General features: G+C 35.8%; 4 protein-coding genes across 4 annotated transcripts in view; 3 read left to right on the forward strand and 1 right to left on the reverse strand.

The window, feature by feature from the left end:
* LOC113511064 (oxidative stress-induced growth inhibitor 1-like) overlaps positions 1–6,151 on the forward strand; it is a 31,059-nt gene extending 24,908 nt beyond the window's left edge. Inside the window, exons 5-10 of the mRNA XM_052903152.1 lie at positions 1,639–1,722; positions 2,436–2,642; positions 2,775–2,881; positions 3,238–3,422; positions 4,417–4,577; positions 5,262–6,151. Coding sequence (XP_052759112.1) covers positions 1,639–1,722; positions 2,436–2,642; positions 2,775–2,881; positions 3,238–3,422; positions 4,417–4,577; positions 5,262–6,062 — 1,545 coding nt within the window. The 3' untranslated portion in view covers positions 6,063–6,151. The remainder of the gene's footprint in view (positions 1–1,638; positions 1,723–2,435; positions 2,643–2,774; positions 2,882–3,237; positions 3,423–4,416; positions 4,578–5,261) is intronic.
* A 4,458-nt stretch (positions 6,152–10,609) lies between these two features.
* On the reverse strand, positions 10,610–12,521 carry LOC113511076 (protein Vhl). Its single transcript, XM_026894662.3, has one exon. The coding sequence runs from the start codon at positions 12,056–12,058 to the stop codon at positions 11,507–11,509; it is 552 nt and encodes a 183-aa protein (XP_026750463.1). The 5' UTR covers positions 12,059–12,521; the 3' UTR covers positions 10,610–11,506.
* On the forward strand, positions 12,188–13,820 carry LOC113511078 (trafficking protein particle complex subunit 2-like protein). The gene is made up of 4 exons (XM_026894663.3): positions 12,188–12,309; positions 12,737–12,948; positions 13,070–13,246; positions 13,621–13,820. The coding sequence occupies exons 1-4, from the start codon at positions 12,223–12,225 to the stop codon at positions 13,664–13,666; spliced, it is 522 nt and encodes a 173-aa protein (XP_026750464.3). The 5' UTR covers positions 12,188–12,222; the 3' UTR covers positions 13,667–13,820.
* Positions 13,821–15,613: 1,793 nt separating this feature from the next.
* On the forward strand, positions 15,614–19,600 carry LOC113511070 (40S ribosomal protein S20). Its single transcript, XM_026894651.3, has 3 exons — positions 15,614–15,772; positions 17,395–17,556; positions 19,362–19,600. The coding sequence occupies exons 1-3, from the start codon at positions 15,770–15,772 to the stop codon at positions 19,566–19,568; spliced, it is 372 nt and encodes a 123-aa protein (XP_026750452.1). The 5' UTR covers positions 15,614–15,769; the 3' UTR covers positions 19,569–19,600.
* The last annotated feature ends 3,128 nt before the right edge of the window (positions 19,601–22,728 follow it).

A 22,728-nucleotide genomic window follows, 5' to 3' on the forward strand; every position in this document is an offset into this window, starting at 1 on the left:
ACCTATTCCTATGCGAGGACCACACGGTGAATAAAATATAAAATTTAGTAAAAATGTAATGTAATATTTTTTTTTTATACAACTTAGAATGGCAAACATTTCATTCGTACATTTGGATCGGTTTAAACATCTATGTCTGAACTAGGTTATGAAGCCTGTATCTCAGACAACAGCGCTCAACCCTCATTTATGTAATATAATATTAGTTCAGCTAAATTTTTTAGTGCTACATGATGATACAGTATGATTTTTTATTTCTTTTCTATGCAACTTAGAATGGCAAACAAGCTGACGGCCCACCTGATGGAAAATGGTAACCGTCGCCTATAGACATGAGCAGTACCATGGACATAACAGAGTATACTGTTTCGCTCATGATACCGTTCATGCGTTGCCATTCCTGAGGCCTAAAATAAATATAAAAAACACTGCCGAATTAAGAATTGCGTTGCCATTCCTGAGGACTCAGGTGTTATTCCTCTGTACCCTGTAAATTCACGCCATATCCCACCCTTCAAACAGAAACAGCCATGCAAACACAACTAAGTTATATATAAAAAAAAACTGCTTCACGGTTGAAATATTATTTGTCGCCCGTTCTAAATCAACTTCAGGGTTTAAACCAGTGAGCAAACTTGTCTGGTAACCAAGTGACCAGTAATAAAAAACTCATTGCCTATACACGTGGTTGTAGAGTCATAGCGTTCCAAGTGATTACATTATGTTACAAGAACTAGTTTAAGCATTTTTTGCGTTCACGCTTGGCCTTCGCGAGTGTACCGGCGAGGTCAGTGCACCGGGCCTTGTACGCGATTAAGATTAATTGCATTTTAATCGAATGCACAAGAAATGTATATATATATATATATATATATATATATATATATATATATATATATATATATATATATATATATATATATATATATATATATATATATATATATATATATATTTTATTTATTATTTTTCTCAAATATTGGTCGAAAAATGACATACACTTTTGAGTGTCCCAAAATTTTAATGTATGATTTTTTTTTATACAACTTAGAATGGCAAACAAGCTGACGGCCCACCTGATGGAAAGTGGTAACCGTCGCCCATAGACATGAGCAGTACCATGCACATAAAAGAGTATAGTGTTTCGCCCATGATACCCCCCATGCGTTGCCATTCCTGAGGACTCAGGTGTTATTCCTCTGTATCCTGTAAATTCACTGCCATATCCCACCCTTCAAACTGAGACATAGTCATGCAAACACAAATGTAGAAATGTAAAGAATATAAATAAATAAATAATGTAAATGTATAAGTATACTTAGTGGATGATAATGGAATGGTAACCCCGCCTGCGCTAACGGTGTACGCTGGCACGGTACCAGTGAGATGAGGATGAAAGCGGGTTAGCCCAACTTGATGGATTTAACAAGAATTAATCACGTTAGTTTCTAGAAGGAACTGCGTGGAGGTCGGCCTTGTGTTATGTTAGCCCTGCACAGGCAGGGTATACCGTTAGCACAGGCTAAAGGTATACGCTGGCGATGGCATTCATAGGAAACGGACGGGTGGCCTATTCTATGCCGGGACCACACGGAGATGTAATATATATATATATATATATAATTATTTAAATTTCAGATGGACAATCTGCTAAGGCCATGCGCAGATATGGGTGTTAACGCAGACGCGCTAATCGAGTGGAAATACGACGTAGCAAAACAGGTAAGGTACTGCTCGAATCAATGTATAGGTCGCCCATACATCTAAGCTACCCGATGTGTATGACTACTGTCATTACTGTATTGCCATTTGTAAAATAAATTATTTTTATATTTATTTTACACGTTCGATATGTTTAACTACTGTGAATAATTTGTAAAATAATTTACTTAGTTTTATATATATGATGTATATACTATATATATATTAAATAGCAAGGTATATTGAATATTTTTTTTAAATTAGTAACATATTTTACATATTTGATATGTATGACTACTGTAACACTGCAGTTCTGTCGAATCATTTGTATAAAAAAAAAAAATTATCCAATTTTACACATTCGATGTGTTTAAATTCTATAGAATTTTATCAGTCTATTTAGTCATTTGTAAAGTAAGTTTCTCAGTTTTTATCATTTGGTCAATAGTCGTAAGGTTATTGTACAGTTTTACACATTTGATATGACTTAACTAATATAGCATGGTAATTATGTGCATAATTTTTGATGTAACATAATTTTACATACGTATTTGATATGTATAACTTTTGTGGCACATCACACACTATTCAATGATTATTAAGTTTCTCAGTTTTACGCATTCGATGTGTAAGATTACTGTACTATTGACTCTCTCTCTCTGGAACTCTTGTCTTCTACTTACATATTATAAAAAAAAAATGTGCAGCATGTAATAAATATGATATCGATCCAGATAGATCATATAGTGCTGGGTCGTGGGCCGCCGGGCGGCGCGTGGCAATCGTTCCCGGCGCGAGTACGCACGCTGTCGCCAGCCGCCTGGCTCTGCCTACCGCCGCACCGCGCCACGCCCTCTGCTGGCGGCGACGCTACCGCCCGGGTGCCCGCTCGTGCCGTCGCTGATTATTGCACGCGGTACGTGCACGCCTGCAATCTCACGGTTAGTATCTTGATATTTTTTTTTTGTGTTGTCTTCAAAATGTTAGAATTGTAATTTTTGAAATAAAGCGTGGTAGATCCCAAACAAATTCACATCGAGAACTCACCATACCATTAATATTGTCTCTTCCAGCGGTACTTTCGTAGCGGCGTTGTGGTGACGAGCGTACGAGCATGGCCGCGGACTGGCACGCCCTGCTCGTCCGCCTGTCCACTCGCCGCCAACTTCTGCGTGTCGGGGTAAGTTTGCTTAGTTTTAGATCAAATCAAATCATTTATTGTTCGAACATTAGATGAAAATATTTTTTACAAATCCAATATTTCACATCCCAAATTTTAAAGTTTCTAAAAGTATTTATTTATTCACACCGAGCAGGAAATAGTTTACTCAAGTTTTTCGGAGTCGGCAACGCGCGCGTAATACTACTGGTATTGCAGGCGTTCATAGGCTACGGTAACCGCTTGCCATCAGGTGGACCGTATGCTTGCTTGCCACCTCAGTGGTATAAAAAATTCGTTAACTCTTATTATCGGGCAACTGAATTAGTTTGGTACTGTGAGTAGTGTAGTGTGTGGTGGGGCGTGCGCGTGCACAGGTACGAGGCGGGGTCGGGGCGCGCGTTGCGGCTGTGCTGCGCGCGCGTGGTGCTGGCGAGCGGCGCGGGCCGCGCGGGCTCGCTGCCGCACGTGGCGCGCCACGCGCTGCACGCGCCCGCCGCGCTGCAGCGCGCGCTGCGCCGCCGCCGCCGCCGCCGCCGCCGCCGCCGCCGCCCCGCCGCAGGTCGGTCACACTACATACCTCATAAACATATAAGAACTTTAGAAAATAAATTCTCATGTACAAGAAACTCTTAAAACATTTATAAAATTCTACCCTTTCTACAATTACAGCGTTACAGAAATAAAATTATTTAAATAAAATTTAAATTCAATTTGTACAATATGTCACAGCTTACATTTATATCAAATATATTACACTAAATATTATTACGTACGTGCTCAATAAACAGTTTTCTAAACACTTTTTATAACGCTTTTTTAATTTTACACATTTGTAATATACGACTACTGCAACATTGTCACTCGTGTTCTAATATAAAACTATTTAATTTTACAAATCTTATGTATACAGACTACGTTGTCATTCTGTTTTTAAAACTAAATTACTTGATTTCATAAATTTGATGTTTACAAATACTTACCAAATTTTACACAGTCGATGTGTACGACTACTGAACCATAGTCACTATATTTCTAAAACTAAACTACTTCAAATTTACACATTTGATGTGTACAACTGTTGTACCATTGTCATTCTATTTCTAAAACCTAATTACTCAGTTTTACATATTCGATACGTAGGTTTACTGGTCATTCTTTTTATAAAATCAACTTATTCAGTTTTACACATTCGATGTGTACGAATACTATTGACCCATTTTTAAAATTAAGGTACTCAATTTTACACATTTGATATTTTCAACTATTGCCGTATTTATCATTCATGAAACGCCACTTGTTTATGAAACTACAGCTGAGTCCAGATGGTTATTATCTGCTAAAAAAAACGCAAAATATTCAGTACTTACTTTAAAACAAATAGTTAAATTGTTTTATAATTTTGATTAAATAGAATGATAACGAATCAACAAATAAATTAAATCAGTTATTTATATATTTTTTTATAAATAATAGTAAAAATGAGCAGACCCGTTTTTAACAGTATCCGTTCACGAGTATGACGATGTTCACGTATATAATTTATTGATTTCCAGACACGACCACGCCGCCAGTGTTGATCGTTGGGTCCGGAGTGAGCGCGGCTGATGCTGTGTGGCTCACGCTGCGAGCGAATCTTCACGCCCTGCATCTGCACCGGACCCCGGCAGAGGCGCTGGCGAGACTGTCCCCGCAAACTTACCCTGATTATTGCCAGGTAAATTACTTTTTTAAGTGGTCCCTGCATAGAATGGGCCATTTTCTGTCCCCCGTGGGTGTCGTGTTTCAACCGTGAACCATGATACCCCCATGCGTTGCTATTCCTGAGAACTCAGATGTTATTCCTCTGTACCCAGTAAATTCACTGCCATATCCCACCCTTCAAACCGAAACACAGCCATGCGAACACAACTGCTTCACGATTGAAACACGAATGGGACAAAGTCTCCCTCTGGTTGTTTCCGGGTGAAGTGGGTGGTGCCCCTAGATGTTTGTAGCCTGGTCCCTCATAACACAGGGAATTTTAGCTTGAGGACCAGGCCATTAATGTGATTATTGGTACTATAAAATTTTTTTTTCAAGTATTTAATTATAAACATTTTTATATAGTCATTTTTTATGAATGTACCATTCAGTTCGGAATGCACTTTCAGCTGAAAAGAAAGGGCGAAACTGTTGCTTTTTGAAATTGTTACAAATTTTTTTTAATACATAAAATGACTATCTTTATATTGATAAAAAGAAAAAAAATACAATCAATCACAGTATTCTTAGACAGACCAGCTCCTACTGGAAGCACTCGTTCACGAGTATGACGGGCGAACGAGTTAGTAAGTTAATTTACTCTATATGTAAATCTTTCACGTCTTAAGCTTTTCCTGCATTATTTTATTATTTACAGGTATACAAGATGATGTGTGACGGGACGTCAGGCAATTACCCCAACTACACATCGTACCCCGAGCATGTCATCGTCGACGTTACCCCCGAGTCGACAGACTCGCCAGAATCAGACCCAGACGCTGAGTGCACCAGGCCGAAGCGAGTCAAACTTCTCAACCTAGTCACAAACGAAGTCCAGGAAGTCACCGTATCCCTCATTGTAGTGTTAATCGGCTCAAAACCAGACCTGTTCTTCTTGCAAACAAACTTCACACTGGACTGCATCGAAGACTGCATCAAATGCACAGAGAAAAGGGACGAGATAAGAAAAAAAGATGACAGAAGGCAAAGCTTTCTCAAGAATCACTGGTACTACCTAAAATCCGTTCTAGGCCAAAGCATTCAAATTTGTAAATCTAGATTTAGCTACACAGAAATAAATGGCAACACCGATACAAAATGCATGATGCCAGATTGCAACAAACGTACCGAGAAATGCACATGCGATAGTAAATCTAACATGAATGAGGAATGCGAATACGAGGGTAGTTATAAGAATTTTCTAGAAGCTAAATTCACTTGTCAATGCGATAATAATCCTTATTCAAACGGTATAGGGTTCGGAGTGGATCCAAAGAAGCCGGTCGACGGTAGAACAAACCCAGTGGCCATAGACAAAAGCACACACGAACTGTTATACGCACCAAAAGGTATATACGCGTTGGGACCTCTCACGGGGGACAATTTCGTCCGGTTCATCCCGGGCGGGGCGCTAGCTATAGTGGCGCATATACACAAACAGAAATCAGAAGCCCAATGACTTGCCATAACCAATATTATGTGATTCAAATACTTAATTTTGTTTTTTTTTTTTTTAATTTTTACAATAAATTATTTTTTTATACTCAACTTTGGTTTTTTACTACCTAATTATATTATTACTAGCTTTTAACCGTGACTTTATCCGCGGGATCGGGATATATATATAACCTTGCCTGAGCTAACAGTTTGACAGGTGAGGATAAAAAGGCAGGTCAGTTAGTCCATCGTAAATACTGGCGTGAATTTACAGGGTACAGAAGAATAACACCTAAATCCTCAGGAATGGCAACGCATGGGGGGTATTATGGACGAAACAGTATACTCTGTTATATCCATGGTACTGCTCATGTATATAGGCTACAGTAACCACTTACTATCAGGTGGGCCTCAATGGTATAAAAAAAACATAGAATAGGCCACCCTATACTATCCCGTGGATGTCGCAAGAGCCGACTAAGAAAGGGCGAGGGATGGGCAGCAGCGTCCCTCTTAAAACATCTCTAAAGCCTAACTGCGTTTGCCAATCCACCTGCCAAGCGTGGCAAAAACCCCAAAGGAGAGACTTATGTTCAGCAGTGGACAGTTAGAGCTGATATGACGATCCATAATAGCGTCCAACAGCCCGAAGCCAAAATACTAGTAGGTACTAATGACTTCTGTTGGCCTAGTATCTACCAATTAGAAACATGGTGAAATAAATTAATAAAGTGATATTGAAATACGTCGTTAAACTCCTAATGAGGTATGTTGGCCTGGTATTTAATAATTTGAATCGTTGACAAATTTATATATATATATTTTTTTTTTTAATTTGCAAAAGATGTTTTTTTAATTATACCTACTTGTACAACAATTAGTCCATTTGAAGAGATTACTCTCAGCAATAAGACCGCCTTACTGTACTTGTACAATTGTAACGTTGTGTTTGTAAATTGCCTTGCTTATTTCCTATATTGTATAATGCAAGTAAAGTATACTCATTCATTCATTCATTCATAAATGAAATGATATTTGCAAGTTCCTTATACTCTTAATGTGTTCTGTTAGCCTAGTACCTCCTTAAAAAAATGTGCTAGTCTTTATAGAAGTAAAACTGGCATTCAGCACTACAGTTCATACATACAGTTATACTCTTAATGTGTTCTGTTAGCCTAGTACCTCCTTAAAAAAATGTGCTAGTCTTTATAGAAGTAAAACTGGCATTTAGCACGACAGTTCCCAGGGGGGACCACGTGGTAGTCGACCTGACAGGGTGTATTGCTAGCAATGTGGCTACTAATTCCCTTTACTATCAACTTCTGTTGGAGCTTTTACATACGGGCAACTACACCACAAGGGATTTTTTATGATTGGTGAAAATGGTATGGTAACCCCGCCTGCGCTAATAGGATACGCTGGCGGGGCACCAGTGAAGGGTGATCGATGAGAATGAAACAGGCCAGTTAGCCTATCATGATGAATTCATCAGGAATTAACCATGATAGTTTCCAGGAGGAACCGCGAGGAGGTCGACCTGATTGGGTATATTGCTAACAATGGGATTCTCAGTCTACATTACTAACAATCTCTTTCCCCCACACCATAAGGGATTGGGGTCTAGTAGGTTAGTAAGTTAAATATGGACACGACGTTAATTGAATTATAAATGCGAAAGTTTGTAATGATGGATAAATATTTGTTTCTCTTTCAAGCAAACACTACTTTTAATGAAATTTGGAACGATAAACATCACTAAATCCTAATTATGGTTGCTAACTCGCACACCAAACGTGACAACCATTGGAAAAACCCCCCTAAAGGGGAAAGCTTATGTTCATAAGCGGTTAGATAGATAGATAGATACTCTTTATTGTTTCCTCCAAAAGATTACAATAGTAAACTTATTGTAAATATAAACAATTACAAGAAATAATCACAGTGAGAAAACAATGGGCGACCTTATCGCTAAGAGCGATCTCTTGCAGGCAACCTTTGGATGGAGATAAACAGTTTGGTGGGTTTGTATAATGATAATGAATACACGTGCAGAGGAAGAAAAGGATTGTTTGACAGCTCCATTGCTAGCAATGTACCTTATTAAGTCGACCTCCACGTGGTTCCCCCTGGAAACCATCGTGAACAATTCTTGTTGAATTCGTCACGATGGGCTAACTGACCTACTTCATTCTCACCTATCATCCTTCACTGGTGCCCCGCCGGTGTATACCGATAACGCGGGCGGGGTTACTATTCCATTATCATCCATTAAAAAAAAAATACACGTGCAAATGAAATAATTTTCTTTTTGAACTACCCAATGCGTCGCAGAAAACAAATTGTCTCTGGAAATAGAGGCGATCTATTTAAATATTTTCTATGTCGGCTTCACATAGGTAAGAAACTATTGTATGCTTACATTACCTTAAATCGTTGAACCGGTTTTGTTTAATTGTAGACATAATCCAGGTCACAATCGTAAACGACGCTTCTGTCTGATAAATAATTTTCCAAAATCTGTTTACAACTGACGGAGTTATGTGGTAACAAACATAAAAAAATATATAACCGAATTGAGAAGCTCCATCTTTCTGAAGTCGATTGAAAATAGACAAAAGAATCATGCAGTCTGATTTAGGAAAACATATACAGAAAAAATATACGCCTTGAACCAAAATACCATATTATAAACACAGCATAAATTTTTGAAGTTGGTAAAAATAAGAAGATAAGATTTAGAATGGCGTCCCTTTCAATTTAAAATTTATATTTTAATTAAAATTTATATAAATAATGTATTTGTTTTTATTTTTTTAAATTTTTTTACTGTAATCAAAAAAATTATGTTCTATATATATTAATATATGTATGTATTTCTTTATACCACTGAGGTGGCAAACAAGCATACGGCCCACCTAAAGGTAAGCGGTTACCGTAGCCTATGAACGCCTGCAATACCAGAGGTATTACGCGCGCGTTGCCGACCCTGAAGAAATCTCTTTACTCCTTTTTTAAGAACCCCACGCTGTAGTCTTTTGGAAAAACCTCGACAAGGAGCTCTTTCCATAACCTGAGTATTCGTGGGAGAAACATCTCTGAAACCGCGTTGTACGCGACCATTTAGGCTGTAGGGTTTTTTTTTGATGGATATAAATGGTATGGTAACCCCGCTTGCGCTAACGGAATACGCTGACGGAGCACCAGTGAAGGGTGATAGATGAGAACGAAAACAGATCAGTTAGCCCATCATGATGAATTCATCAGGAATTAACCATGATAGTTTCCAGGGAGAACCGCGAGGAGGTCGAACTGGTTGAGTATATTGCTAGCAATGGGATTCTCAGTCTCCGTTACTAACAATCCCTTTCCCCCCATAGGCTGTAGAGTATGAGGGTGAACTCCCTGTCGATGGCGAGTCGTACGTTGGTAGACAATGGCCGTGGGCATCATATTGAACAATTCCTCTGAGCAGAATCCGTTGTACAAACGGTAGTACACGCTGAGTGAGACAAAATCTCTCCTAAGACTTAGGGATTTTAAATCGATTGTAAGCCTGGGATCATCGACCACGTATGTGTATTAATATGTATATGTATGTATAAATTAATATGTATGTATAAATTAATATGTACTCGGTTATGTCCATGGTACTGCTCATGTCTATAGGCGACGGTTACCACTTTCCATCAGGTGGGCCGTCAGCTTGTTTTCCATTCTAAGTTGTATAAAAAAAAATATAATATGTATGTATGTGTGACGTAACTTTAATGATAATTTCAGATGTCGCAATCATACTTCCAGTATGAGAAACAGCTGCATTATCAGTTGAATACTAAATTAGGTCAACGCCAACGCTACATAAATAGTCAATTATTGCAATATTTATAGCTAACTAGTTATCCCGGCTTCGCTCGGGTGTCGATAGATTAGATACTAAGTATTAGCTTTTACCTCTGTTCCATTCGTGTTTCTACCGTGAAGCAGTTGTGTTTGCATTGCTTTATTTCGGTTTGAAGGGTGGGATATGGCGTGAATTTACAGGGTACAGAGGAATAACATCCGAGTCCTCGGGAATAGCAACACATGGGGGGCATCATGGGCGAAACAGTTTGTTATGTCCATGCTACTGCTCATGTCTATAGGTAACGGTTAGCACTTTTCATCAGGTGGGCCATCAGCTTATTTGCCATTCTAAGTTGCATAAAAAAAAAAACAAAAAACCCTCTATAATTGTGACAAAACCATTTGATTTAGAAACTTAACTACTGAACCGATTTTGATAAAATTTCTATGAAACCTTATTATTATTATATCCTTTTAGATAAAAAAAATAATTTTCCAAATTGGCTTACAACTGACGGAGTTATGAGGTAACAAACATAAAGAAAACAAACACTGTTTTAAACCTCCTTTTTGAAGTAATTTGAAAATGGAATGATGATAATGATGAAGTGAGTATACTTATGAGAGATTATCAAAGTTTTAATACAGCTTCAAATAGCAAATAAATATAGCAAATAAGGTATAAGACGGCTCACCTAAACACTGATAATAGTCCCCTATACAAATAAACAGTAGCTGCATACTTTATATGGCAAAAACATCAATATATGAGTACATTTAAAAAAAAAAAACATAAGAGATTCTGTTACTTTTATTAGCTTTTTTACACTTAAACATTTTTTTTTCTTATCCTAAAAAAGTTTTTTTTTTTACAAAAACAAATGCTATTTAAATCACAGATAGCACTCTATTCGTACACAGAGTAGCCAGAGTTGTCAAATGATTAATTTCTAATTAATCTTAGGTACATTCAATTTAATTAAGTATAGTATAAATTCTAGAGAATTATTTTTTTTACAATTTCAGTTATAATATATTAGTGTAAAATGTATATGAACATTTTTATACTAGACTAACTAGTAATAACAAAATATTAATAGGGACATATTGCAAATAATTTGAAAGATACAGAAATTTGTTGTAGATAAAGAAAAAAAGAACAGAAAATAATAAATAATATTACTAATAAATAATAGAATCAACAAATTATTATCAAGATTAAGATTTCCCTGTTTGAACATCCATTATGATACATATACTAGAGTATTTGATACAATGAGTCCAGAATTTTGATAATACTTCCAGTGGCAAAGTAAGATTCAGTCCACTTTAATCTTTTATTATTACTAACATAATTAATTTAATAATTGAACTTAGTCATAGATTTACAGCACCTTTCTTTAGTATAAGATAGAAGATAGTGTATAGATTATTAAAAAAAAAAAAATACTAGGAACACAATCAGTATTTTTTTTTTCTTTTTATACTTAAAGTATTATATATAAATATTTGATATTAAGTATATGTTCAATAAACAACATAAATTGTACATAATCATAGACAAACTTAAATCAACAATAAAAACTTAGTTACAGTACAGAGCAGATATTATGGTTCTTTCAGTCAATTAGGGGCAGCAGCAGGCTGCTGTACTCGAGGTGGTATAGGATTATTGAGCACTTCCACATACTTCTTCAAATCTTCAGCTAGTGACTTTGGCAGCCCCAAAACATCAACATAACTAGGATTAGTCATAGACGATGCGACCGCCAACAGGGCACTCTGTCTTAATGTCCTCACAGGAACCGAAATGAACCAAGAAGTTCGCTGCCTCAGGTCACCTATACACTCGGGGGCTCTGAATATTTCTTTGTTGTTAATAACATACCTCTCTTTTGTATTAAGGTCGGTAAACTCCCACGGATGAGTTAAATAAGAATCTACATTGCAATAAGAACGAGGTTTCATCCTGACGTATAGCCTCCTTGCGCCATTGTAGTCCCTCCACCAAACGTCGACGGGCCTAGTTGTTTTATTTACAAAACGTAAATAAACATGTTTCTCTGCCTCTATGGACCTTATAAACACTCGTTCACCATTTTCATTGGTCTCATACAATATGTATTGGTTGTTCAAAGCCATTGTCGAAAAATAATGCAAGAGGTTTGATAACATTTTATTATCAACGAATTTCCAGTTTCTTGTTTCGCTTACATCATATTTTTAAAAATTATCGTGTATTAACACGATAATTTTTAGACATTTTTTTGACATTCATTAATACATTTGTTGTCCAATTTTAAATCTACCGCCAAAAAATAAAAAGAAATTCTGTTATAATGTTGGCATCAGGACGTCATCAAGACATTTTCGTCGATTCTGTGTACACAACAATGGCCGTTTGCGTCGCTGTTATTGGGAAAGATGTAAGTTTCTTGCTATTTTTCTTAACTTTTCTTTAATCACACATCTATTATTTGATGTTTATTGTATATAGTGTACAGATAACCACGTATGTACTTGCTGGTTTGAGTAATTCTTAAAATTACACATCATCACCACCACTTTGTCAAATATTTTCAAAACTCTTCGAGTTTTTTACGTCATTCCGCAGTTTGTCAAAAGACTGACGTTTAGTAATCCATAGACATTTAGGGTGGCAATTACAAGAATATATATTATTACACTTGCCCTCCTAAATGTATAATCAAAATATATTTTAGTTTTATTGAGTAATGCAAACTTGAGGTAGCATTCATTCTTATAATATTATAATTATTTATCTTATAATATGGCTAATGCCGGAAGTAAATTGTTTATTGTATTTTTTTAAATTTTCATAATGTATTCCAGAATTCTCCTTTATATATTGGTGGAATAGGTAATGATACCAGCACAGATAACGAATTATCCCGACAATGGCTTGTTCATACAGCATTAGATGCATTAGAAGAAAGACTCACCACTACTAATAATAATACATCTGGTTCAAATTCAAATACTACTCGTACTGACATGCGTGATTTATATTTGGGATTACTCTATTCCACGGATACACATAAAATGTAAGTAGAATCACGCGTATACAGTTACAAGTGACAATTAGTTATAAAATATTCTAATAATGTTGACATTTATATAACGAATGTAATATATTTAAATACAAAATTGTGTTATTGTTCTCAGTTATGGATATGTAACAAATACTAGAATCAAACTAGTTTTGGTTACGAGCTCAACATCGCCCAGTGGCAGCAATATTAGGGATGCTGAAGTACGGACTGCGTTGCGCAGACTGCACGCTTTGTATGCCGATGCTATTTGTAACCCTTTTCATTTGCCTGGAGATCAAATTACGTCGCAGTAAGTAATATATAATATTGCCAAAAAATAATCAATCGATTACGATTTTGTTTTTCTATAGATTTCTTTAATTGAAGTAATAAACAAGCAACTGTAATTGCAGTTTTTATAATCTATGGACGCCTGCAGTACTAGAGACATTATGTTTATAATGCCACTCTGAAAAAAAAAATTAAGCCCCATTTTGTCAACAACCTAGAAAGCTTGAAAGACGCTATGCTAGGTTCTCTTAAAATAAAAATCTCAAAAAAACGTTTACTCCATAATTTACATAAATTATCATTTAGGTACAAAATTCGGGATGGACTTTCGGTGGAATGTATTATTTTTTTGTGTCGCTATAGTTAATTATTTTAATATAATTTTTGTTACAGAAAATTCGATAAGCAAGTCAAAAATTTAATGTTGAATAATGTGTAAGTTATTGGTCACATAGATTTTTATTTCAAGTATTTAATAAGTGTATTAGTTCATTTAAATTTTATGAAATATAATTATTTTTATTTTAATATTTTGAAGTGTATTAAAGCATTGTATCTATGTAATAATGATATTAAAAATGTAGTATTCATTACGCATCATTTTTATTTAATAAGTAGCTTATAACCCGTTCCTTTGTACACGTAAATTTTAGAAGTATAAAAACCAATGAAAGAGATCACTTCTAGATTGGGCATCAAGATAAAACATATACCAGATTTTAAGTTAGACTTTCAAAAACATAACAGCATCCAATTTGACGCTATAGTTTTTCTGTGATGTTGGAACAAGCATACATACAGAAAAATTTCTAAGAATATTATTTTGACTTCAATTGTCTTTATTAAACCTCTCATATAAAATTTTCTTAATTATCTTATGGAAACTAGTGATATGCCGAATCATTGAATATGGTTTTTCGCTTCGCGGATATGGACATGCCTATATCCGCGAATATAGATACAAATTTCTACTTTTTAAATTCAGTTAGTATCAGAGTTTTTTTACGGATCCGATTTTTTTTTATGCAACTTAGAATGTCAAACAAGCTGACGGCCCACCTGATGGAAAATGGTAAACGTCACCTATAGACATGAGCAGTACTATGGATATAACAGAGTATATTGCTTCGACCATGATACCCCCATGCGTTGCCATTCCTGAGAACTTAGGTGTTATTCCTTTGTAACCTGTAAATTCACTTTCATATCCCACCTTTCAAGCCAAAACACAGCCATATAAACACAACTGCTTCATGGTGGAAATACGAATGGGACATAGGTACCAAAGCAAATGACTTTTGTACAATGTTTCTCCCTGGTAAAACTACAGTGCTATACAATACAATATATATGTGTCTCTGATGTGACAGTATATGGAGTAAGTGCGTCCCGGAGTGGAAGCCTTGCGAGGTCAAAAGAAGTGTAGGCAAATCACCAACCAGATAGTCTAATGGTATTGTCACAACTGCAGTTTACCTATGGCATCGACGGGCCATAGACCGTACTGCGTAGAAATAATTGGAAAGGTAGATGCTCAACGATGGGTTACTCTAGGTTAATGAAGAAGAAATTAAAAAGAAGAAAAAAAAAAATATAACTAGAGTTTTATACACGTAATTACTTTTTTCATGTATGTAATGTTAACTTTTAATAAAGCAAAAGATCCGTTTATGATCCGCCGAAAAATGACGGATACGAATATAGATTTTTCCCCCAGGATAGCCTAAGACATTGAAGATAATGAAGACTAAGATACTAATATTCAATACATCGTTACTACAGACATCATTTAATTAGAATTTTATTATATTAATAAGTAAGTTAATATAAAGTAACAAATGAGGAAGTATTAAAAAAGACGAATGAGAAAAGAACATTAATAAAAATAATAGAGAAGAAAAAAGGCAAAATATATGATTTTTAAAGGGCATAGTACAAGGAAAAATTGTGGGCAAGAGAAGACTAAAGAACAACTACATGGCATAGATAAACGAAACATTAGATCTTGTCGTATAGAGAGATTAAAAATATGGCCTAGGATAGAGCTCCTTAGAGGAAAATGCATGGAGTAGTTGCACCGACAAGAGGAAACACTTAATTGAAAAAAGATATATATATCAGAGAAAAAATCGCTCGTATCGCTGCACTAAAAATATCTATAAATATATATATATGAAACATAATACCATACCATAATACTAAATATATATATATATATATATATATATATATGAAACATAATACCAGGTGCTGATATAAAAATTGTTATCTACGCTTAAGTTCTTGATCAGAAAATTATTTAGAGTTCTTAGAAAAATTTTTGTAAATAAAACTTCTGTCATAGACAAACGATAAAGGTAAACTTGACTGACAGTTACATTAATGTCATGTGCGTCATAATATGTCAATGATAAATTTCAAAGATTACTCTAACTTTTTTATTCTCTTTCTATGACGTGAAATCTGCGAAGCTGTTCTCCGGTTCAGCGCTGAGCAATTTTTATAGAAAAGTTGTTTATCTCGACCGGGAAATCGCAACAAAATGGTGAGTAATTGTTCTAAAATCTTCATTTCTATTTATTCAATCTTATTACTACAATTACAGCTTAAATTTATTAATAAATGGTGACCACGAAATAGGTTATGTTTGTACACGTGCTAAGCGCCAAATTCACATTTTGCATTTAGCACTTGTTTTTTAGGAGATAGGAATACATTTTAGTTAAAATACATCTATTTTTTTCTATTTTTATACTATACACCATTAAATATAAATAATCGTTACATCAAAAATACTTCGTTTGCACGCGATGACCTTTTAAGTATTTGTAATTGTAGTACTTAATAATCGTTTTATATGCCATATTCTATTAATGGAATCATCATCGTTTCAGCCATTATTCGTCCACTGCTGGACATAAGCCATAAATATTTAGTTTTGAAATATATTTTAGTTTTGATCAATGGGTTCCTTTAAGGATGGTTTTTATCTTAAATTAAATCATGAAAGTGTCAGTTGGCTCATCATGGTAAATTTATGAGGGATCAAACAAGAGTTTGGAGAATGGCACTGCAAGGAGATCCACCTGACAGGTTATATTGCTAGTACTAGGCCCACTGATCCATACTTTTAATAGTTCTCATCCGCTACTTATTTTAAATTTCATCGACATCCTCACACCATGGAACCATGTGTCCAACCAATGGTTGTGCATCTCTGTGCATGATTTATGTCTACACTGATAGTCTAGATAGGGTAGATAGGAAGACGGGTCAACTCGTCTCTGTTGCCATGATAACTTAATCAACAATTAACTACCCCAATTTCCAGAGGGGACTATGTTGGGGTTGTTAGATCCCATTACTAACAATCCCTCCTCCCACAGCCTTTGTAATGTACAGATGTAATATAGAATATTTTATTATAAAACTTTATTACACCTATTAGACAGTGCACTAGACAGACTTCACACCATAAGTAAGACATTATGTACCAGTCTAAGGTAAACAGAATAACAAAATTTAAATATATTGTGCAACTAACAAGCAAATGAAAAAAAATATTAGATATTAATAAAATAATGGGATATATCGGTGTTTCCCAATGTGGAGACCACACCCCACAGGGGGCTAAGTTGATAGTTAAGGGGGTTATCAATTAAAAAATCAATTCAAAGTGATTTTAATCCTTTTGCTACAGGCCATTTAAATGCAATGCTAGTAGTAGATATCAGTGCCAAATTTAACAAGCAAGTAAATAAAAAAAAAACATTGAAAATATTTATTAGGTATAATTTCGTTTAACATTACCAAAATATCAACTGGGCGATTAGAGTTGTCAAGTAAACTTTGTCGGGAAAAATTATGTGTGGGGGCATAAAAATTTTAGAAAAGTTCAAGTGGGGCATGGAACAAAAAAGGTTGGGAAACACTGCGATATATTGTACTGTAATTTTAAAATAAAATAATGATTTTATTATATAATTGTGTAATATTAACTTTTATGTTATTTTGTATTTATGTAACATGTATATTTATATATTTTTTTCTTAAAAAGAGAGTGTATCTAATCTAATGAATGATATTACTTAAGTAAAAAGTTTGTTTAGTGTATGTGTAAATAAAGAAATGTATATTTAAAATAGTGCAATGATGGTACGTTTGCAGGCAGCCGCTGTGGTGTCGGGCAAGGACATTGAGAAGCCGCAGGCGGAGATCTCCCCGGTGCACCGCATCCGCATCACGCTCACGTCGCGCAACGTGCGCTCGCTGGAGAAGGTGTGCGCCGACCTCATCAACGGCGCCAAGAAACAAAAGCTGCGTGTTAAGGTATGCTTTTTTCCTTAAGCAATGTGAATAATTTTGTGTCCTATTTTACTCTACTGTCTTATTTTGTAGAAGTCCATATTACTTACTAGTTGATTAGAATTACTTTGTTTTGCTACTTTATCCGCTACCATTTGTGTAAATGTAATGTTATTTAAATTGGATTCTCTTTTCCATGCTAAGCCTCTCATCTGGGCCTATGTGCGTGTGTGCTGATGTAAATTTCTATTGAAGCTTGAAGTGGTGTTTTTATAATAACAGCAGACAATATTTTGAAATATTTATTTTTCATTTAACACTTTTACATTAATATTTTTCTTAAAAAAACCACAGACAAGACAGCACACTAATAAAAAAAAATACAGGAGTTGCCACCTTCCAAAAATAAGACATCCAATAAAAAAAATTTACCATCTATGAACAATATATTGATATTTTTGGAACTTTATTGAAATAAACTTAATACTCCAACAAGTACAGTCAGCCCAGTTCCGCATCACACTTGCAATGCCGTTGGTGTTGTGGGTGACTATAAGCGGCGGTAGTCACTTACCATCAAGTGAGCCGCATGCTCGCTTGCCCCCTGTAAAAAAAAATGCAAGAACAAAATGGCAGTCGGAGATTGATGACTAATATGGAAGGTTTTAGAACTTCTGGTAGTAATAGTGGTGGTCAATCTTCGAGTATTGGCAGACACATATACTAATGGTAGCAGAATTAAACAAAATACTCATCAAATATTTAGAAATATGGACTTCTGCAAGATAGCACCTAGTTCAGTAAATTGTTTTGTACAATGTGCGTCAAATTGAAGTCGCAGTATGTCTCATGCCACTGTGTCTACCCGAATGGCGCTACAGTAAACTCTTCAAAGTGCAGTGTGTGGTTTGTTCATAACATACTCTGCTCATAGGAGGGGTACACTTATTTTTTATTTTTACTCACTCTCTATTGATCACATTTATACATAGTAGAAAATGTGGTTTTATATATATATATATATATATATATATATATATATATATATATATATATATATATATATATATATATATATATATATATATATATATATATATATATATATATATATATATATATATATATATATATATATATATATATATATATATATATATATATATATATATATATATATATATATATATATATATATATATATATATATATATATATATATATATATATTCTTTATTGCACTTGTAAGTTACATATAAAATAATCTATTTATAAATGTTGTGAGCAAGGGTGGACTTATCTCTGACAGAGATCTCTTCCAGTCAACCCAGTACAGTAAGAAAGCATTTCGTTAGCGGGCAGCTGACTTGCTACAACTATTAATACATAAACAAATATACAGTTAAATAAAATATTAAAATATATAATAAAATATTACATAAATACATACACTATAAATACATATAATACCTACCTACTTATATAATAAATGTTAAAATAAATGAATATACTACTTACATTAGAAATTTAGTTTAATTATTTTAAGTTTTTAATGCTACATATGTGTAGTCCCTGTATACAATGGGACAGCCCTTCCTTTCGCGTGTGTCATATTCTCTTCGCGTGGTGTATCTTCTTTTTTCGTAGGTGTCGTAAGAAGCGACTAACTTTTTTTCTGTCCTGTGCATCATATCTGCATTTAGACCATCCCTCGTCCTCTCTTACGATACCCACTCGGAAGGAAGGGGTGGCCGATTCTATGCTGGAACACACACGCCAATAATTTCATATATTTTTAAATAATGCAAACAAATATCACCAAATTCCAGGGACCCGTTCGCATGCCGACCAAGGTTCTGCGCATCACTACCCGTAAGACACCCTGCGGTGAAGGTTCCAAGACATGGGACCGGTTCCAGATGAGGATCCACAAACGGGTGATCGACCTGCACTCTCCATCAGAGATCGTGAAGCAGATCACCTCGATCAACATCGAGCCGGGCGTGGAAGTGGAAGTCACCATCGCCGACGCTTAGGCATAACTGCCAATATATTATTTTGACTACAATCCTTTTTTTTTTTAAAGTCATACTACATATGAGCCCACTAATCTTTAGCGATCGAGGACAATCGCCAAATCAGCCGTTAGCTATCCATTACTGAACATAGGCGTCCATAAGGGGGGTTTTGACAGTAGTCGCCACACTTTGCAGATGGGTTTTTTTTTTGGATGGGTGAAAATGGTATGGTTACCCCGCCTGCGCTAACGGGATACGCTGGCGGAGCGCCAGTGAAGGGTGATCGATGAGAATGAAAACAGGCCCGTTAGCCCATTATGATGAATCCATCAGGAATTAACCATAATAGTTTCTAGGTGGAACCGCGAGGAGGTCGACCTGGTTGGTTATATTGCTAGCAATGGGATTCTTAGTCTCCATTACTAACAATCCCTTTCCCCCTTGCTTGCTTGGTTAGCAACCACAATTAAGCTTTGGTGCTGTTTTAAGAACACTGCTAACCATCTCTCTTCCCTTAGTTGCTTCTTACGACACCCACGGGACAGGAAGGGATGGCCCATATTAAGCCGGGACGACACAGTTTTGTTGCTGCTGCAGTTAGTTTTTGGATAGGTTTTAAGAGGGACGCTGTTGCCCATCCCTCGCCTTATACAACTGATACGCCATTTAGAAATGTGTCTATTTTATTGATACGCTCGTACGAAGCTAGTAGAGAGCTTATTTTTATTTGTTTATTTAAATTTAATAGGAAAATATACAATACCTAAAACACAAAGAATAAATATAGTAATAACATACATCAATGGAGTTGCCACAATAAATTAACACAACAAATAAACGAAATAAGTACTTGACATTAAAAAAAATAAAAATAACAATTTAAAAATGATGTTCCACTTATGTTGAATTTGTGCGAAGTCCCTCCCTCGCCTGTTTTTTATATAAGTTCTTCACTAAATATGTCCAAAGAGAGGAATCGCTGATTACAATCATTAGATACTTAGAAGAAAAAGATCTTTCATAAAACAAAAGTTCTTAATTTGATACTAGATGGCGTTACGTAATATATCCGGTGGTATTTTTTTAGTGGGTTATAATGAAATTGTAACCCCATCCGCGCTATCTGTATATATCGATGGTACACCAGTGAAGGATGATAGATGAGGATAAATAGGTCAATTAGCCCATCGTGATGAATTCAACAAGAATTGTTCACGATGGTTTCCAGGGGGAAGCACGTGTAGGTCCTAATATGCTGTATTGCTAAGGATGTTTCCTTTCCCCCTGGTGGTAAGTATATTGACATGTTGCAAGTACCTACAATTTAATACGCGTACAAGCGAGCCACCAAATATAGCCGAGTCCCGTTGTATTTACGTAATATTTGCAAAACCGGTCCCCGCCATATTTGGCGCACAATATGCAGATAAAGTGGATATGAGATAGGGTTGCCAACTATACTGTTTTTTTTTAATGGGTGAAAATGGTATAGTAACCCCGCCTGCGCTAACGGGATACGCTGGCAGAGCGCCAGTGAAGGGTGATAGATGAGAATGAAAACAGGCCAGTTAGCCCATCATGATGAATTTATCAGGAATTAACCATGATAGTTTCCAGTGGAAACCGCGAGGAGGTCGACCTGGTTGGGTATATAGCTAGCAATGGGATTCTCAGTCTCCATTACTAACAATCCCTTCCCCCCCCCCCCCCAACTATACTGTTTTTCACTACATTATACGTTTTATTGTTGAACAAAAAGTGTACAAAATACTCTTTAGCGTCAAAATGCTTAACTTTATAAGGCCTAGCTCATTTTATCTTTAGTTACAATTGCGGTGAGGCGTATGAAGCTTTTAAAAATACTGTAAATTAATAAATTGGACGAGAAATTCTAAAAAAATTTAATTTTAAAAATATTAAATAAATATAATGCTGTTAATTTTTTCTAAAATACCGTTTAATATTCGTCTCAGACCTAAGTATACTTTATTTTTTTGTAAAAATAGTTTTTTTAATAAGTGATAATGGAATGGTAACCCCACCTGCGCTATCGGTATACACCGGCGGGGCGCCAGTGAGGGATGATAGGTGAGTATGAAGCAGGTCAGTTAGTCTGTGACGAATTCAACAAGAATTGTTCACGATGGTTTCCAGGGGGAACCACGTGAAGATCGACCTGATAGGGTATATTGCTAGTAATGTCGAACTCCATTGCTAACAATCCCTTTCCCCTCTTGTAAAAATAGTTGGCAACCCTAATGTGAGATGAGACGGGGGGAAAGGGATTGTTAGTAATGGAGACTGAAAATCACATTGCTAGCAATATACCCAACCAGGTCGACCTCCTCGCGGTTCCCCCTGGAAACTATCATGGTTAGGTTATTGATGAATTCATCATGATGGGCTAACTGGCCTGTTTTCATTCTCATCGATCACCCTTCACTGGTGCTCCGCCAGCGTATCCCGTTAGCGCAGGCGGGGTTACCATACCATTTTCATCCATAAAAAAAAATGCTGTTATTTTTTTCTAAAATACTGTTTAATAGTCGTCTCAAATCTGAGTATACTTTATTTCTTGTAAAAAAGTTGGCAACCCTAATGTGAGATGAGACTGCGATTATGTGTTATGTAGTTACTGTAGGTTGGTAGGCGACGGGGAAATTAATTATACTCGTTTGACAAGTGGACACACTTATTTTATGCAACCGATGAACAAGCAAAGTAGGTAGGTAAGTTTTTTTTTAATGCATGACAATGGAATGGCAACCCCGTCTGCGTTAACGGTATACGCTGGCGGGGCACCAATGAGGGATGACAGGTGAGTTTTTTTTAAATGGGTGATAATGGAATGATAACCCCGCCTGCGCTAACGGGGCACCAGGGAGCGATGATAGGTGACGATGAAAGCAGGTCAGTTAGACCATCGTGACGAATTCTACTAGAATTAACCATGATAGTTTCTAGGGGGAACCACGTGGAGGTCGACCTGATACGTCATCGTCGACAATGACGTGGCGTATTGTAATGGGTTTATTAGACCTCATTACTAACAATCCCTTTCCACCCTGATAGGTGAGTGTGAAAAGGCAGGTCAGTTAGCCCATCGTGATAAATACACTTGAAATTCAGCAGGATGGTTTCCGGGAGGGACCATATGGAGGTTGACCTGTCAGGGTAT

This window comes from Galleria mellonella, unplaced genomic scaffold, assembly GCF_026898425.1.
Source record: "Galleria mellonella isolate WM207_F2 unplaced genomic scaffold, CSIRO_AGI_GalMel_v1 utg1053, whole genome shotgun sequence".
Classification (NCBI taxonomy): Eukaryota; Metazoa; Arthropoda; class Insecta; order Lepidoptera; family Pyralidae; genus Galleria; species Galleria mellonella.